Source organism: Oryx dammah, unplaced genomic scaffold, assembly GCF_014754425.2.
Source record: "Oryx dammah isolate SB20612 unplaced genomic scaffold, SCBI_Odam_1.1 HiC_scaffold_2, whole genome shotgun sequence".
Taxonomy (NCBI): Eukaryota; Metazoa; Chordata; class Mammalia; order Artiodactyla; family Bovidae; genus Oryx; species Oryx dammah.
This window is the reverse complement of record NW_024070186.1, coordinates 192,882,100-192,900,958: the sequence shown is the minus strand read 5'-3', so window position 1 is coordinate 192,900,958 and position 18,859 is coordinate 192,882,100. Positions and strand designations below refer to the sequence as shown.

Sequence of the window (18,859 nt, the reverse complement as noted above, 5' to 3'; positions counted from 1 at the left end):
CCTCATTCTCTGTCCAATCTCTAAATTGGAGTCCCAAAGCCTAATCATGTGTCTTCACTCCCATGCTGCACTTCTCCTGAGGTCAGCTCACCCATATCCTCCGTTTGAAACCCATTTTCATACCTGACAACACAGAGATGTATGCCAGTGGTCTCTGTTCTGAGCATCCAGTTCCTATAGCCACCTTGCTCTTTGACATCTCTATTTGGAGGTCTCACAACAATCTCAAACCCAGTGAGTCCAAACCCAGATTCTTGATCTCATCCTACAGAATTGCTGTTCACCCGCTCCTTTCACACAACTGCTCAAACCCTCTTCTCTCTCACTTTCCAATATTCAATTCATCATCAAGTTCTGACCACCTTATCTCCAAAACATATCTTAAAACCATTTGCTTTTCATCTCCTTCATCATCCTAATCCAAGCCACCAAAATATTTAATCCTATCATTAACTTCTTAACTGGTCTACTCTTGGCTTCTCATACTCCATTCTCCAATTAATCACCAAAAGGATCTGTTTAAAACATCAATTTGAGGATGTTCACTTCCCTGGTTAAAACCCACCAGGAGCTTCCCACTATACTTAAGATGAAATTCTCACTTTGTAACATGGTCTTTGAGCTAGCCACTGCTACCTGCTTATGAAGGAGGAAACAGACAGAACAGGCTCCATCCTGAAACAGGACTCCATCTTGGGCTGGACTGTGAACTTTTGAGCTATATGCCCAGAATCTATGGAAACGACATACCAACTGGAAAACTAAGCCCCTGGAAGGAAGAGCCCCAGGGCTCATACCTAGACTCTCCTTCCCCTAATTAACTGTGGAACTGAATAGAATCATACATTCTATTATGTTTACTGGGGTATGACCACAGGCCTATTGATAATTGTCCACTGTTAACTACTTAGGCCTAAGGCATATGAATCAGAGTTAACTTTGATTGTATCTTTCTTTTCCTTTGTTCAGACTAGTTTCAGGAAATTTAGGGAGGTGGGTTTGTGCACGTACACTTAGGGTATATAAGGTTTTCACAAAAACTGGTCAGGGTCCTTGGCTAAGGGGAGACTCTGCCTTGGACCTGCTGGTGTAATAAACTGCACTCCATTATCTGCACTGTCCTTCTGAGTTTGTTTCCCAGAACGTGTGGCTATAACAGTTACATTTATCTAGAGCCACTTTGCAGCCTTGCTTCCCTTGCTCTCTGAATCCCAGTTATACCAGGTTTCTGTTGGTATCCAGAGTAAGCCAAACTTCACCTTATCTAAAACTTTCTCCTACCCACTTTAGTTAGCTAACTCTTGCTACAGGTTTCAGCTTAAATGTTATTTCCTTCCAAATGCATTCTCTGACTGACCCTATCTTAATTAGATCTCCACCATTTCCTCTTAGGACATTGTTTTCCTTCCCTTCACAGAACTTAAAGCAAATTTTATTTACTGGATATTCCCTTTCTACTACCTACTCCAGGAGTACCCATCTCTCCTTGGCAACTGTAAAAAAACAGGAAGAGTGGTTCACTGATAGAGGCCTACACATTCACTACAATCACAATTCAACCCATAAGCACTGCCAAAAAATAAACTTCCTTCAACAACTATGGATTATATGACTGAATAACTGAATGAATGAAACAGCTCTCTCTCTTCCTCAGCACTATATCCTCTCAACAAGTAGCTGTGTGAGATAAACTATAGTCTGCAGAATTTGCTCTAACATCCTAACTGGTCGTTACCCATCTCCTCCACCTCCAATTTTCAAGTTCAAGTAGGTTTGTCAAACCATGGCTGAACTTACCAAAACCATTTCCTTCTCCTTTTTGTTGGTCCCCGTTCTGGGAATGATCCTGAATAGTTTTCTTTCGTTGGTCATCCTGTCTGTGCTCATGTTCACTTTGGTCTTTCTCCATTTTCTCATGTTCTGGGAAGATAAAAGAAAAACATCATAGGGTTAGGAGATGAAGAGAATATTTGTAGATAGTAAAAGAAGGAAGAAGAATCACAGTTCATTAGTTTTAAGTCTTGGGCTGAAAATTTTCAGTATGCCCATTGTCCTGTTCCCTAATTTCATGGAATAAGTACTTGAGATGTCAAAGTATATCGGATTATACTTACGAGCTTCCTTCTTTCTTTTGCTTAAGGAGAGTTTATTGAATTTCTTCTCAGAGGATGCAGAATCTGGCTGGCCTGGCTTAGATATCTTTATCTCAGGGATTATTCCATCTTCCTGAGAGGCTGAAATCTCTAGAATAGGAGGTACTACTACTCTGTCTCTGCAAATAAGATTTTTAATTAAAAGATAGAAAAGGGCAATTTGTAGTACCCCTCTTTTGAAAAAACCCAAGGGTAAAAGTTAGGAGGACAGAAGACTTGCAAGTTCTCCATGGCCTCTGGGGTCATTTTATCCATTTATTGGCCTATTTTCCCAGTTCAAGTATCTTTCCTGAGATGAGAGAAATCTACCAAGATGTGAAAAACATCTAGCTAGAAAGACAGATAGATGGATAATCATTTATCAGTAAAGTCTACCCTGTGATCAATTCACCACACTGGGATAAACTTACCCATCAGCATTATTATTATCAGAAGTATTAGGAGAAGCAATTCCTGGTTCCTTGTCTAATTGGGTACATCTTGTAGGCTGGGTACAGGAAGTCTCTGAAAAATCAAGGCTAGATTCCATCCTCCCAAAACAAAATACTATAAGCAGAGAAGCAACCAAAGAAAATAACTACTCCATTATTTCCAAACTGTAACCTTTCATTAACATATCTCCCATCAATTGCCTGGAAGAACTTACCTTTAGACTTTTGCCATACCATAGAACTTTCAAGTTTTTTAATTCTCAGGAAAAACCACAAATCTGTATCTTTATGAAAGCTTTTCCAGATGGATTTGCCTATTCTAGGATAGTCAGGTAACGTTAATTTTGTGTACATAACAGAAATTTTAGGTATCATCTTTTATATCATTTGTCCCTCAAGCTTTCTCTAGAAGTGGAAGTATACCTAAGAAAAGCTGAAAATGTCAAACCACTGTCCTTAGCCTCAAGACCTTATGGAGAAAGGCTTCAGGGCCTATACTACAGAGTTTCTTATTCTAAAAATCAAATTCCCGAGCAGATGTTAAAACAGTATTGGAAATAGAAATATACAAGAAATGGAGACTAAGGTCTTCAAATCTGGGAAAAATAATTTATCTTTTCTATGAAAATTGTGAACATATAAAAATAAATTTAAATTACATTTAAAAATCTAGATGAGGGTATATTTATATTCTGAAGTCAATGTAATATAATTTTCTAAAAGTCTATACCTTCTGTCTTAAGATGGTTTAGCCATAGTCCTGTTGATAAAAGATGAGTATTTAAAACTACTTTGAAGTCTCATCTAATATTTCCTTATGTAGAAAGATGGAGAGAAGGAGAGACGCTATTAACTTACTCCACCCTTCAGATAATTTCCTTGCCTAACTGAAACTCTATTTTCACTAAAAGCCATACCCAAGCACTCCTGGAAGGACTTCCGTAGCACAATCTGGACAATCTCCTCAAATTCTGCATTGGTAAGAGGTGATTTTTCCTGCAGAGAGACAGGTAGGGGAGAAAAACTGCTCATCTTTCCCCACTCCTCCTCTCTAGGAAGGAGGAAGCCTCCTTTGGATGAGGCAGCAAGTTCACAAAACTGAGAGCATGAAGTCAACCTAAAGATGCCATAAATTCTATCACAGATCGCCTGGGAGTAAGAAGTCAAAGAAAATGAAAACACTGATAAAGTCTCTACTTCTACTCTCACCTACACCCCACCTCAGCCCCTACTTGCCCAGTATTCCCTGTTAAATGCTTTCATTAAAACATTTTTTACCTCTTTGAGAAGAAAATAGACACCCCCACACAAGAAAAAAAAAATGAAACTACAGGATGAATCTCCCCTGTGATATTTACTACATTCAAATTTGTTATAAATATTTAAATGTCTTCTGAAATGAAAAGATCTTGTTTGCCCAGGCTGGATGACAGGAGAAATTATCCCACTACAGCCATCCTTTTGATTTTTACCTTTTCTTTCTTTGTGTTCTTGCTGTCTTGAGCCTTTCCTTGTATCTCCTGGCCACTGCCTGGGCCATTCTCTGTGGTTGTTTTCTCCTTCTTCTTCACTAACCCGGCCTTTAGCAGGCTTGGCCTGACCTCTGCCTGTGGGGAACTGATCTCCGGGATCTCCTTTGATGAGTTAAGGTTATAGGGCATCAGGCTATGCAATTTTTGTGCAGGCGGGGCAAAGGTATTTTTTGGTCCCTTCCCACATTCTGAAAGAAATTTTGTCATCAAACGTAATTTGTGAAACATGGAATCTAACACAGAAATTGCCAAATATTGCACACTGACTGACAATATCAGAATTATCTGGAAAGACCTTTTACCAAATTCAGATTCCTAGGCCTCTCCTTACCAAACTTCCCCAGGCCCCCACCTTCTCACCCCTGCCCTAAGATTCTGACGAAGTAGTCTGAAGTGAGACCCAAGAATCTGTAATTTTATAAGGCTACTCAGATGCACTTCCAGGTTTAGGAACCACTGAGTAATTCAAAGTGATAAATACAAGTATGCGGGAAATGGAAATATTCAAATATGAAATTTTTAAATTTTTCTTTTAAAAACTTTGCACAAAGTGTTATGGGAAATTAGAGGAAATTTTTAATAAATTAGTTAAAATCTACAAAGGATGCAATGAAAATTGTACTGATCCTCCCAGGCATAAGAAATCCCGGGCATAAGAAATGTATCTTTCTTCGGAGCTTCCATAATATTTTGTATCTATCACCACATTCAAAATTATTTATAAATATTTAAATGGCTCTTCTCTTCCTACAAGTTCATACATTTCTTGAGTAAAACTGTTCTAAGTCAAATATATTTCACTCAAAGTGACTAGAAAAGCAGTAACTTTAACAAAGTGAACATGAAATACGTATGAACTGAGCTTCCCTTTGGTGGGAAAGGCATCCTGACGACCTAAGACTGAGAAAGAAGAGGAAAATGACTCTTGACTCACTTTCTTTACTCTCCAAGGTTGGCATCATTCAGCTCAGAAGCTACACTTTATGCCTCTGCTGAAAAAGAAACGAACTGTTATGCTCTGATGAACAAAATTTATTTTATTGAAGCATAGTTGATTTATAATGTTAATTTCTGCTACACAGCAAAGTGATTCAGTTAAATATATAAATATAAATATATATATATATACATACACACACACAGAGTACTGATCAAAGATGGTTTTAAACTTTCTCCTCTTCTTGCCTTCTTGGGTTCAGGGTCTCTTTGCCTGGGATGCCTAACCTACATTTTCTGCCTTATTGACTACAATCATACTCCTGGGCAGTGCCAATTAAATGCTGGAGGATAATGAAAGTTGTTTTAAAGATTAGCAACAATCCTTTGTGTTTTAAGTGTTTAGAACTATGTCCAACATGAGGTAGGCACTTATAAGTAGGTGGAATGAAGATAGTGGTAGTGATTTGTTAAAAAAAAAAAAAAAAAGCACACACACAGAATTCAACTGAGTTAATTTTGAGGATCTTATTGGCTTTATTCAACAACTCATGAATTGGGCAGCATCGAATCTACCAGATGGATAGGAGCTCCAAGGAGCTATACAAAATTAAACACTTTTACGGCAGAAGAGATAAGGAACACAGATGTAATACTAGGCAAAAAAAAAAAAAAGAAAGAAAGAAAAAAGCAAATTGGTTATATAAGGTTACTTTCCTTTAAGGGTCTATCAGGCAGATGACCCAACTAGTGCTGATCAGGCAATTCCTGACTGACTGGTTTAAGGTTCCATTTCTGAGAGAGTCAAAACTGTAATTAAATGGTCTTGGTTTAGTGATACGGGGCTTAGCATAGCAACCCCATTTGGTGCCTCTTTTAAAACAAGATGTGTTTTTAACAGCCAAAAGTAAAAGTAGTAGTCGAGTAGAGGCATTAGAGTGTAGGCAGTCCTGCAGTTAAACAGTGAGATTTTTTTTCAGAGCAATAACCTTTCACAAGGTTCTTCTAAATACTCAAAACAAATACACTGTAGACTCACTTAACTATTTCAGACATCCCTACGCATAGAGAATCCCCTTTTTAACATCACTATAATGTATTATCTTCCTTTTACTTAGATCTTCTAGTCCAATAAATTTCCCAATGTGCTAGATTCTTGTATTAATAATTTTTATTCAGAAAATTATTAATTTTCTGGCTCAGAAATATTTAGTAACCAGCAGATGTTTTTGAACCATGGTGTTGGAGAAGACTCTTGAGAGTCCCTTGGACAGCAAGAGATCAAACCAGTCAATCCTAAAGGAAATCCACCCTGAATATTCATTGGAAGGACTGATGCTGAAGCACCAATACTTTGGCCACTTGATGTGAAGAGCCAACTCACTGGAAAAGACTGATGCTGGGAAAGTTGAAGGCAAAAGGAGAAGAGGTGGCAGAGGATGAGATATTTGGATAGCATCACCGACTCAATGGACATGAATTTGACCAAACTCTGGGAGATAGTGAAGGACAGGGAGGCCTGGCATGCTGCAGTCCATGGGGTCACAAAAAGTCAAACAAAACTTAGTGACTGAACACAGAGGTCTCCAGAGAAGCTAGTAATAAGAATCTAGCATATTCATTCTATATCCATAGTTTATCTGTAGCTATCTACTCAGATATGTTCTACACAACATCAGTATGTTTCATTACTGCTACCAAAATTGTGACTAATAATAAATACACTTATTGGGCACTGACTGTAATCTTTGAATATGTCATCTCATTTAATTCTCCCAATAAATCTGAGATTTTACACTTGGGGAAATTGACACTGAGAGGGAGTCAGAGATATTATGTAGCTGATAAATGGTAAAATCAGGATTAGAATCTGTCTGATATATGTTTGCGTCATGAACTGCGCTACAGTACATCCCAGCAGTCTAGTTCAGCAGTTCAGTGCTTCACACCCATTTTAACATCACAGCACGCATGTAAAGCATACACTAAAAGTAAACACTGAAACAGTGTTCTAGGTACTCTGCTCACAGCCATAGACAACCGAGGAATGAGAGAGGGAGGCCTCCAGCCACACCAAAGGCTGAAGAGGTTAATATCTCTAGCTGTATGTCATTTGTGACCCAGCACAGTGCCAAGACTCATCTTATGATGTTCCAAGAACTTATACATTTTCCAGTCTTCACTTTCCACTACTGATATTATTTCTACCCAGCTGTGGTCTGCCAAAACCTCAGTGTTGATACATGGTAGAGTAAGATGAATCCAGGTCTTTGGCTTCTAAATTCTAATAACATGTCTATTCTTCTCAGTGATCTGATTTCTAGCTGTTGGTTTTGAGTACTTTGAAGGCCTTGGACCTGAAACTCAATCCTTTAATTCTATCTCCCACTATAAAGAGATCCAAGAGGTTTCCCAGGTGGCACAGTGGTAAAGAATCTGCCTGCCAATGCAGGAAAAATCATTTTAATCCCTTACCTGGGAAGATCCCACATGCCATGGAGCGATTAAGCCCAGGTACCAGGACTATTGCGCCTGTGCTCCAGAGCACGGGCGCTACTGCTGCTGAGCCCACGCGCTGCAACTACTGAAGCCCCCGCACCTTAAGCCTGTGCTCTGCAACAAGAAAAGCCGCTACAATGAGAAGCCTGTGCACCACAACCAGAGAGTAGCCCCTGCTCGTTACACTAGAGAAAAGTCCGAGGAACAACAAAGACACAGAAACAAAGAAAATGAATAAGTAATAATAAAAAAGAGAGAGATCCAAAAGTTGCATAAAATGGATCTTTGGGTTCGTATATTTTTCTCTCTAAAGGGGCTGAAAATTTTATGACCCTCAAATGGCCAACTTAAACACTCAGTTGTTCAGGGTGTAGGATTCCATCCTCCAGCTTCCAAGATGAATTCAAAAGTTACTGGGGACTTGACTTAGTGTGGCCACAGCATGGCTGAATATAATGTCTTTTTAAGATTTTTTGGTATTTTGGTATTTTAAGAAAAATATTTAATTCCATAAATGCAAATAATTGATATGTGCTGGTTTGCAGTAATTCCTTTTCATTTACACTTGTCTAGTGTGTATTAGTCGCTCAGTTGTGTCCCACTGTTTGTGACCCCATGGACCATAGCCCATCAGGCTCCTCTATCCATGAAATTCTCCAGGCAAGAATCCTGGGGTGGGTTGCCATGCCCTCCTCCAGGGGATCTTCCCAAACCAGGGATTGAACCCGGGTCTCCCGCATTGCAGGCAGATTCTTTACCATTTGAGCCACCAGGAAAGCCCAATTTAAGAAGCACATTTCATCACGGTTTCCATCTTAATGTTTCACCGCCAACTCCCAAATTTACTTGACAATGAAAGAAAAAGCAAGTAGGAAATTGGGGGAGAATCACGACAGCAAACTGGTCTCTTTCTCTATGATAACCCTAAATAGAAGCTACAAACTGTATAAAATTAGGCCACAAAGGGAATAATAATAATAATAATAAATGACAAACGTATCTTCTCCCAGACTCTAAAATTCCAAAAATGACCATGAGAAGTCCCTATGAAGATAATCAGAATTACAAAACTATACTGAATGAGGAAAGCAAAATGAAATTAGTGTACTTGAGATGACAAATTTTGATTTTTAAAAAATTTTCATCTATACAATATGTTTGAGTATCCTTTAACTATCTCTGGAAGAATACACAAGAAATTGACAAAAATGTCTCAGTGGAGTAGAAACAGGTAGCTGAGAGTGGAAACGAGCTCTCTACTGTAGCCTCTTGTGTAACTCTAGTATTTTATACATAGACTGCCATTTCAAAGTGATTTTTAAATTCTATTTTTAAAATAAAATTTTAAAAAGAGTATTTTGATCAACCTAAAGAGGCAAAATTTTTCCAAGAGTTAAGGTTAAATCATTATCTAAACCTATACTGACCTCTCTAGGCCAAAGTGTGTTACTGAAGCCCCAACCAACTAGATAAAACTGTGGATCATTGTTAAGTTAATAAGATGTAGTAAATGTATTGCAATGGCACCCCACTCCAGTACTCTTGGCTGGAAAATCCCATGGATGGAGAAGAGAAGCCTGGTAGGCTGCAGTCCATGGGGTCACTAAGAGTCGGACAGGACTGGGCGACTTCACTTTTACTTTTCACTTTCATGCATTGGAGAAGGAAATGGCAACCCACTCCAGTGTCCTTGCCTGGAGAATCCCAGGGTCAGGGGAGCCTGGTGGGTTGCTGTCTATGGGGTCGCACAGAGTCGGATACGACTGAAGCGACTTAGCAGCAGCTGCAGCAGCAGTAAATGTATAAGCTTCCCTTATGGCTCAAACAGTAAAGAATCTGCCTGCAATGCAGGAGACAAAGGAGATGTGGGATCGATCCCTGGATCGATCCCTGGGCAACCCACTCTAGTGTTCTTGCCCAGATAATTCCATAGACTGAGAAGCCTGCCAGGCTACAGTCCTTAGGGTCCCAGAGTCAGACACGATTGAGCATGCATGCAGAGTGAGGGTATGATGAAGAACATTACTTTTAAATAAAATCTCTATCCTGATCAATAAAGAGAAAGCTTGGAAGTCACTGTCTGATAAATTTCTGCTCCTCTGTTTCAGATGAAGTATTTTCTTCCACAGTAACGAATACTGAAATTCACTTCAGAGAGAAAGACAATTTTAAAGATAGTTAATAAATATACAAAATACCACCAACTTTTACCTGGTCAGCTACGAAATGACTGGGGGCTCTAAACCCAGGAATAACATTTGAGATTTTAGTTTCTCTTTTCTTACCTTAGATGAAAAATATTGGGGAAAAAATCCAATAAAGCTTTAAATTTAAATGTCAAAGTAAAAGAACTTCCATAACCAGATCCTAACTCCTCAACTGACATAAGAAAGAAACACAAATAAGGAGGGAGAAGTAACTTAGAAGTAATAAAGGGACCCAAGGGAAGGTGAATGAGGTGTTCCAAAAGATACTTTTCTTTCATTTAGAACACCAAAAATCATCACACTGATTAGAAGATGAAATCATCTAGCTCAGTAGATCTCCAACTACTTATCTGTGTTAGATTTTCTCATATTCTTCAACCAAAACAAGATATCACAACACACTGAATTCAGAAAGATGAAAATCCAGCTGTTTTCTATTAAGCCAGACATGAGAGATTTGCAGAAATGTAAAATAACACCATTCTTCATATTAAATTTTCTTTCACTTAGGAAACTATATTTTCATTTAAGTGTTATCTACATTAACATTATGTAAATGGTCTACTATCTTCATTTTTAAATTAATAATTAATTTTTCTCAGTTTAATTTCTAATACTTAAGTATCAATGCACAGGTAAAGAGATATAAACCAATCTTTAGAGTCCTTCAAAATTTTTAAGAGTATAAAAGGATTCTCAGAGGACTTCCCTAGAGGTCCAGTGGGTAAGAATCTGCCTGCCAATGCAGTGGACACAGGATTGATCCCTGGTCAGGGAAGATCCCTGACCTGCATGCATGCTGTGCGACAACTAAGCCCATACACCACAGCAACCGAGCACACGCTCTAGAGTCCAAGAGCCACAACTACTGAAGCCACGTGCCCAAGAGCCCACGCTCTGCAACACAAGAAGCCACCGCAAAGAGAAGCACATGCACGGCAACCGGGGAGTAGCTCCTGCTGCCCCAACCAGAGAAAGCCCACATGCAGAAACAAAGACCCCGTGCAGGCAAACAACAAGAACCAAAAAAAACTTTTAAAACATAACTTAAATAAAAAGGATTCCAGGGCTTTCCTGGTGGCTCAGTGGTAAAGAATCTAACCGCCAATGCAGGAGACTAAGGTTCAATCATTGATCCTGGAAGATCCCAAATGCTGAAGAGCAACTAAGCATTTGCACCTCAACTACTGAGCCTCTGCTCCGCAACGAGAAGCCATCACGGTGAGAAGCCCACATACCACAACTAGAGAGTAGCCCCGCTCACCACTACTAGAGAAAAGCCTGTGCAGCAGTGAAGATCCAGAACAGACACAAATAAATAAGTAAATTTAATTTAAAAATAAAGGGATTCCCAGACCAAAATGTTTGAGAACTGACTTAGCTAAATACCTTAATTCAGTCTTGTCAGTATTTTTCAAAAAGCCTTAATCCTCCTCCTCCCACTCGGAATGTGTTCACAAATTTCTCCCAAGTATCCAATTACTCCCTCTTTATATTGTCCCTGGAATCCTTGGTCTAAGAGAACAAAAATAAACCCTTTAGAATTGCCCTCTAACACAGACTCTGTGAGCCTCAAAAAATTGTATTTAAAAACTATATTTTGAGCAGAGAAAAAGAAAGATCAAGTTTCTATTCTCACTGAGCTGACATTCTAGTGGGAGTAGTTAGACAATGATCAAAACAAGTAAATATATATATTGTAAAATAAATAAAGATTATATTTTCAGAGGAAGCACTTTTCTCAGGGTTACCTGAGATGCTGCCTTCCAGGCTTGAGTTCCTCAGTATGTCCACCAAATAAAATATAACTCTCAAAAAAAAATAATAAGATAAAGACTATATTTTAACTCTCCTTTAAGCTGGAGTTTGATTTCTTTTTGTCTTAATGTCTAATGGTATGTAGATTTCTTCTCATTTTCATGCCTCCATCAATAAGTTTGTTCTTTCTTCCTTCCTTCTCTCATGTGCGCTCAGCAAGCATGATTCTAAACTTTTAACAAGACAGAAGGTAAAAAACTGATCCCAGCTACCCTTATTACCCATACTAGGCTGCCTAACAAGACATTTGGGGCTTCCCTGGCGGCTCAGTGGTAAAGAACCCACCTGCCAGTGCAGGTGAGGTGAGTTGATCCCAGGGTCGGGAAGATCCCCTGGAAATGGAAATGGCAACCCACTCCAGTATCCTTGCCGAGGAAATCCCATGAGCAGAGGAGCCTGGCAGACTATAGTTCATGGGGTTGCAAAAGAGTCTGACACGACTTAACAACGAAACAAGACATTTACTGTGATAACTACTTTAAGTAAAACCTTTTATGGAATCTTCAAATTAATGGTGACTAAAACTTTAAGTTCAGAGAGTGTGAGGAAGCAGAGAGACATGGTCAATTATCACCAAGACAGACTCTTTAATACCCTGATCTTGGTTCAGACCCTTTCTATCTAACCGCTGAAAAGCTTCCACAGGTACCCGGAATAATGCCAACCTCAAACTAGCCATTTTGTGTTGCTTTCCAAGGGGCCATGCCCATGAACTCCCAGACCACTGGTCCATTTCCCCTCACAGAGTGCCAAGATTTGGAACAATAAAAGGCCTAATCTCACTTTTCTCACTTTTAAAACCAGAGGGAAGAACTTGGAGACACCCACATTTTTCCTCTTTCCTCACCAATTCTCTCTTAAAAGCACAGCAATTCAGACGGGAGGTACCACAGAGCCGTAAGTCCATGACTCCTCTGAGGGTAAAACAGTGGCTCTCTAACCTCTCCTCACCATCAAGAAACACCCTCCGTGAGAAAACTGCCCCTCAGCTCCCCCTCCCCATTCCCACCCTCAACCCACGGAGACACCAGGATCCTCATTCTCGCTCAGCTCAACACTGCGCACCATAATACTGAGTCAATTTTGGTTTTCTCTTTGGAGCAAGTCTGCGGTTAGAGATTCTGAGGAGAAGGATAAGAGCTAGCCATCACCCTGAGGAGAAAACTTTTTCTCAGGCGACAGGTGCCAAGACTGGCCAAGCCTAGAACCTTCAGGTGCAAGCGGAAAAAACACCAACTACCTTCTGGTGCGTAGAGGATCTAAGGGTGAGGAGCAGACAGAGTTATTGCAGCGATTCCACCAGCCGCGCGAACCTCCAACCAGTTTTCCCGCCAACAAGGATAGGCGCGAGGCCACTCACAAGCTCCACCTCCTCCGGCGGCGTGCTCGCCGGGCTAATGCGCATGCGCACTTGGAGGCCGTTTCTGCGTTTGCGCAGCAGTTATTGCCGCCATCTTCCAACCGAATACCCTATAAAACTACAAATCCCATAATCCCCGTTGGCCTCGCTTTTTTTGTAGGTGGCAGCCGTAGCGCCTGATGTTTCAAGACACACATCTTCCTTTTACTGACTTCTCTCTCTGTCCCAGACTGCCTTTTCCATCCTCTTTTCGTGCCCTCATTCGCATTCTTCTTAGTATCCTTCATCCCCTTATTTTGATATTTTATTTGAGATCTATCCTTAACCCCATTCTCGCCTCTTCCACCCTTTTCTCAGCCACAGGACCCGCACCCCAAGCGCTGTTGGCAAGGAAATCAAGCCACCAAACACCCAGTGGAAAGGCCGTCCAGTAGCTTCCTCCCCATAGGCTAAGGCAGGGAGCCCCCAAAGCGGACCGAAATCTCTTCCCCGCCCACATTCGTTTTTTTATAAGGCGGCTCGGAGCCGCAGCGTGTGCTCGGGAAAGCCTGTGTGCGGAGTTGGGGGCGGGGGGGCCGGCGGTGCTGGGTGTACTGCTATTGGCAGCTGTAGTGGGCGTCGGATAGCTGTCCCCGGGCTGGGGGGGATCGTGCGCAGGCGTCGGGTGGTGGGCGGAGGCGTTGGTGTTCGGGAGGTGGGTGTGGAGGCGGAGAGGAGGGCGTGGTGTCCCCAGGTGATCGCGATCGGGGAGCGAGAGAACGACTCGGCTGTTTAGGGGGAAGAGGAAGTTAAGACGACATCGCCTGTTTTAGTGCTTTTTTTTTCTTTTTCCAGTTCAGCAGAGATGTTTTCCAGGGGGGGGATGAGTTAAAATGATCTGTCGTGTTATACTGAGAACAGTTCGTAGGAAGACGGTCAGTATGCTCCGCTCCTTCCCCTCCTCTCCTTTTTAGGTGCACCCCTCCACTCCCTCGGAAGCCTTTCTAAATAGGTGGGCACCGGGGGGGCAACTGGGTCATGAATAATTCATAAGACCGCCCCGCCCATTAGCCACGGCTCTCCGAATCGTGCTGACGCATGTTGCGTGTTCCAAACCCGAGGAAGTAACGTAACAGTCCCCGCCCCTAGCACGGAGGGCGGGGCGTCATCTCCAGCACGTGCTGCATCTACCCGCGCAAGCCCAAAAGGGTGTGCGCAGGCGCTGCTCGCAAGGGGGAGGAAGGAGGCGGGGTGGGGAGGTTGCTGGGTTTAGAGCCGGGCGGAGACCGCTGAGACTCATTCCTCAGGAACAAGGGTCGGGTGTCAAGGAGACCTTTTCACACCAGCTCCCCGTCCCCCGCCTACGGTGGGTGGGATCGCGCGGCAGAGACAAAAGGATATCAGTAGGGACGGACATAGCTGCGAAGGGAAGTAGGGTGTCACTTTGGGGTGGTGGGCTTCTGGGGGTGGGGGGCGGGCTGAGAAGGGCTATATTTAAACTCCCGGAGCCGTTAAGTTGGTTCGTACTCCGATGCGCGCGCAATCAGGGTGGTGGCGGAGTGCGCATGCGTGACTCCAGGGAGAGAGGAACGCGCCCCAGCCGTGCGCGCTCGCGCCGGAGCGGTAGTGGTAGAGGAGAAAGGGGTCGGCGCACGCGCGGTTGAGTCCTCGAGTTGTTCGGGTCTCGCGGGCATCTTGTTTTGGTCTCGCGGGCGAGTGGGGCGAGCTTTCTGGGGAGGCGCTTGGGCGCGAGACCAGGGGAGACGAGCAGTACTGCGCGCGCACTCGGGGAAGGAGGGGGGGAAGGGAGCGTGGTCTAGGAAGGGGGGTTAAGCCCCCGGTGCCCCCCTGGTTGCCCTCGACTGGAACGGAATAAGGGGAGGAAATGATCGAGATGGCGGCGGAGAAGGAGCCGTTTCTGGTGCCGGCCCCACCGCCGCCGCTCAAAGATGAGTCGGGCGGAGGGGGCGGCCCCGCGGTGCAACCGCACCGAGAGGCCGCCTCCGGGGAGCTCCGCGGCGGGACGCAGCGTGCGCCGGGCCCGCGCGCTCACTCGGCGGGATCCCCGGCCTCTATGGCCGGCAAGGAGAGCCCCGGGGCTGCATCCACCCCTCGAGGCGGTCAGTCGCAGCAGCAGCAACGAGGGGGCGGCCCCCAGGCGCAGTCACACGGGGAGGCCTGCTTGTCGGATCCGCACGGGCGAGCCGCTCCCCCGGACGTGGGGGAGGAGCGACGGGGAGGAGGCGGAACAGAACTGGGCCCCCCTGCTCCTCCTCGACCCCGGAATGGCTATCAGCCCCACCGGCCCCCAGGGGGAGGTGGGGGCAAGAGGAGAAATAGCTGCCATGTAGGGGGAGGTGGTGGAGGCTTTAAACATCCGGCCTTCAAGAGACGCAGGCGGGTTAATTCGGACTGTGACTCTGTCTTACCCTCCAACTTCCTCCTGGGGGGCAATATCTTTGATCCCCTGAACCTGAATAGTCTCCTGGATGAGGAAGTGAGCCGTGCACTCAATGCGGAGACCCCTAAGTCATCCCCGCTTCCGGCCAAGGGGCGAGATCCAGTGGAGATCCTCATCCCCAAAGATATTACAGACCCTCTCAGTCTCAATACTTGCACTGATGAGGCCCAAGTTGTCCTTGCTTCGCCACTCAAGACTGGTCGGAAGCGGCATAGACACCGGGGACAGCACCACCACCAGCAGCAGCAGCCAACGGGAGGGAGTGATAGCCACTCCGCGCTGCCCACAGCCCCCCTCACTTCCTCACTCCACGGGGAGGGCACCACGCAGCAACATGGGGGCCAGAACCGGGATGCCCCCCAACCCTATGAACTCAACACAGCCATCAACTGCAGGGATGAGGTCGTGTCTCCCCTTCCATCTGCCCTCCAGGGTCCCTCAGGCTCCCTTTCAGCCCCTGCAGCTGCCTCAGTTACCTCTGCACCCCCGTCTTCCTCCTCACGACATCGCAAACGACGCAGGACTTCCAGCAAGTCAGAGGCAGGAGCTCGGGGTGGAGGCCAGGGTTCCAAGGAAAAGGGCAGAGGGACTGGGGGGGGCCGCCACCACCTCCAGCCATTACCTGCTGCAACCTTCAAAAAGCAACAGTGCAAGTTCCAGTATGGGAATTATTGCAAGTACTATGGGTACCGCAATCCTTCCTGTGAGGATGGGCGCCTTCGGGTATTGAAGCCTGAGTGGTTTCGGGGTCGGGACGTCCTCGATCTGGGCTGCAATGTGGGCCACCTGACCCTGAGCATTGCCTGTAAGTGGGGCCCATCCCGCATGGTGGGCCTGGATATCGATGCCCAGCTCATCCACTCAGCCCGCCAGAACATCCGACACTACCTGTCTGAAGAGCTGCGTCTGCCACCCCAGACTTCTGAGGGGAGCCCAGGAGCAGAGAGTGAGGAAGGGACCGCAGCCATCCGAAAAAGGAGCTACTTCCCAGCCTCGCTGACAGCCAGCCGTGGTCCCATCGCTGCACCCCAAGTGCCCTTGGATGGAGCTGACACAGCGGTCTTCCCCAACAACGTTGTGTTTGTCACGGTAAGAGGGTCCCCAGGCTCCTGGGATAGGGGTCAGGCATGAAGATGAGAGTGAATGAGAACATGGCAGGGAGGGTTATGACCGAGAGGGTTCCTGTGCGTGCACCCCTCCCTGGAGAAGCCAGGTGCTCAAGAGAATGGTCTGAATCTGCAATTGATTCCATTTTGGTGTATCTGCCCTCCTATAACCTAGAGTCCTTACTCATGACGAGCCCCAGGATAGGGGCAGGTTCCTTTTGCTCTGCTCCTGGGCAGTATTGTAATCTAGACCCATCCACTTTCCTTTGGGGGCTGCTGCTCATACTCACTGGGGAATGTGGTCCAGATGAAAACTTGTCCTCCGGCCTTCTGTAGGTGCCTGAAGGGATGGGTGTCAGACATTCAATGTCTTGGGATGGGGAGGAGGATTAGGGTAGTGGCTGGCTAATCTGTCCTTTGATAGGGACCTCATTTGCGTTACACACAGAGTTGACTGTCAGTGGCCAGGAACCCAAGCGACTTGGCCTTAGATCATCACCACACTGACCCTAGATGGTGGGATGGGGAACTGTGCAGGAGAGTACCAAGTCTTAAAGTATCTTTCCCCTGACTGCACATCAGTCCCCATAAAATGCTTCAGTTAGTCCACCTACAGGAATAGTTGGCAGTGTATTCAGTTACACCTAGAATGGACTTTGCAGAGGGGTGATAATGAGCTAATCATCTAGGTTTCCTGAGAGATGGAGGTCTTCATTTCTCTGGAAAAAATGAATAGGCCTGAAACTTTGACAGTCCCACCTAGGGAAGGAACCCACAGGTCTCCCTTTCAACCTGAGTTGGGCCCCTTTGCAGAACATTGAATCTCTCAGCTTAAATGCCTGTGGGGAATAAGTACAGGATCCTCGGAGAACCCCAGCATTCTTTCTCTGCAATTTGAACTTAGCTTTGACTGCCTTGTGGATAATTTGCTCAATTTAAAATTACTCAAGCTCCCTCTATGTTTGATTGGCTTACCACCAGTACAGAGCAAGAAAATGAGACTCAAAGAGGGCACCGTTTGGGAGTTGTTTTGAGGAGTGTCAGAGAAGCCTGGCCAAGGACTCAAGTGGGGCTGCACAGTGGGTTGAGAAGGGGCGGTGGTTCTTTTTCACCTCTCGTCCTCACCCCCAATTCTCGCCCTCAGGGTAACTATGTGCTGGATCGAGACGAGCTGGTGGAGGCCCAGAAACCCGAGTATGATGTGGTGCTCTGCCTCAGCCTCACCAAGTGGGTGCATCTCAACTGGGGAGACGAGGGGCTGAAGCGCATGTTTCGCCGGATTTATCGGCACCTACGTCCTGGGGGCATCCTAGTCCTGGAGCCCCAGCCTTGGTCTTCCTACGGCCGGAGAAAGACTCTCACAGTGAGTGCGGGTTTCTGTGGAAACTGGGGCAGCCCTTCCTTTAGTTGAGGCAAGGAAGGCCTCAAGGAAGCAGAGAGACTTTCTGAAGAAGGTGAAAAGGGCCCCCCAAGTGGGCCTACCTTCACTAGCCAAGAAGGCAGTAAGCTGAAGTGGTCTGTTACCTTTCTCCCTAGGAAAGAATCTACAAGAACTACTTTCGAATTCAGCTGAAGCCAGAGCAGTTCAGTTCCTACCTGACATCCCCAGAGGTGGGCTTCTCCAGCTATGAGCTCGTGGCCACACCCAACAACACCTCCAGAGGTAAGGCTGGCTTCTCTTGTCTGGGGAGGAAGGGAGGCCAGTGCCGAAGCAGGGTGCAGACCAGTGTTGGGGTCTGTAGGCCCTGCCAGCCCCTACTGAGTGCACACTCTCTTCCCTCAGGTTTCCAGCGTCCTGTGTACCTGTTCCACAAGGCCCAATCCCCCAGCCACTAAGTGGCCCCCTGAACAGAAAGTGTGAAGAAGCTGCCTGCTGCTCCAAAGGACCTAGGGGAAGAGGAAAGTATCTCAAGGTCTTTCCTTTCTGGCTCCAAAAATAGTTTCCTCTCCTGGATCTGCAGAGAAAGCTTTTCCTGTGTTGCTGCCCCAGCCTCTTCCCTACACCTCTGGCACCTAAGCAGCAAGCCCAGCTGTGCTAGAACCATCATCTTCCTCTCCCCCAGCCCACTGGGCTGGATGGCATGGACTGTTTGCTGCCCTCTATTCTCCTAGGGCATGGGAGTTCGGGGGTATCAAGTTCTCTGGCCTCTTCCTCCTGTTCTCCCAAGGAGACTCTTTTCTCCTCGGCCCTTGTCCTGAGCTGCGTTTCAACAGACCACGGATAGATGGGCTGAAGATTAACAGGGGGATGTCGGTGGGGAGGCATGCAGGTACTGTGAAAATCCTTCCCTCTGCTGTCCCCCACTGGGAGAGGTGGTTGGGTTCCGAATGTGAGAACAGCACAATAAACTTGATGTTTAGGGCAGCGGCCCCCACA

At 45.3% G+C, this 18,859-nt stretch overlaps 2 protein-coding genes across 2 annotated transcripts in view; one reads left to right on the top strand and one right to left on the bottom strand.

The window, feature by feature from the left end:
- ZCWPW1 (zinc finger CW-type and PWWP domain containing 1) overlaps positions 1-12,990 on the bottom strand; it is a 23,135-nt gene extending 10,145 nt beyond the window's left edge. Inside the window, exons 1-7 of the mRNA XM_040262484.1 lie at positions 12,817-12,990; positions 5,051-5,108; positions 4,057-4,304; positions 3,502-3,580; positions 2,564-2,657; positions 2,116-2,272; positions 1,798-1,918 (exon numbers count right to left, since the gene is read on the bottom strand). Coding sequence (XP_040118418.1) covers positions 1,798-1,918; positions 2,116-2,272; positions 2,564-2,657; positions 3,502-3,580; positions 4,057-4,304; positions 5,051-5,078 — 727 coding nt within the window. The 5' untranslated portion in view covers positions 5,079-5,108; positions 12,817-12,990. The remainder of the gene's footprint in view (positions 1-1,797; positions 1,919-2,115; positions 2,273-2,563; positions 2,658-3,501; positions 3,581-4,056; positions 4,305-5,050; positions 5,109-12,816) is intronic.
- MEPCE (methylphosphate capping enzyme) lies at positions 12,990-18,859 on the top strand. The gene is made up of 4 exons (XM_040262473.1): positions 12,990-16,465; positions 17,627-17,845; positions 18,019-18,145; positions 18,266-18,859. Exons 1-4 carry the CDS (start codon positions 14,801-14,803, stop codon positions 18,316-18,318), a joined length of 2,064 nt encoding a protein of 687 aa, XP_040118407.1. The 5' UTR covers positions 12,990-14,800; the 3' UTR covers positions 18,319-18,859.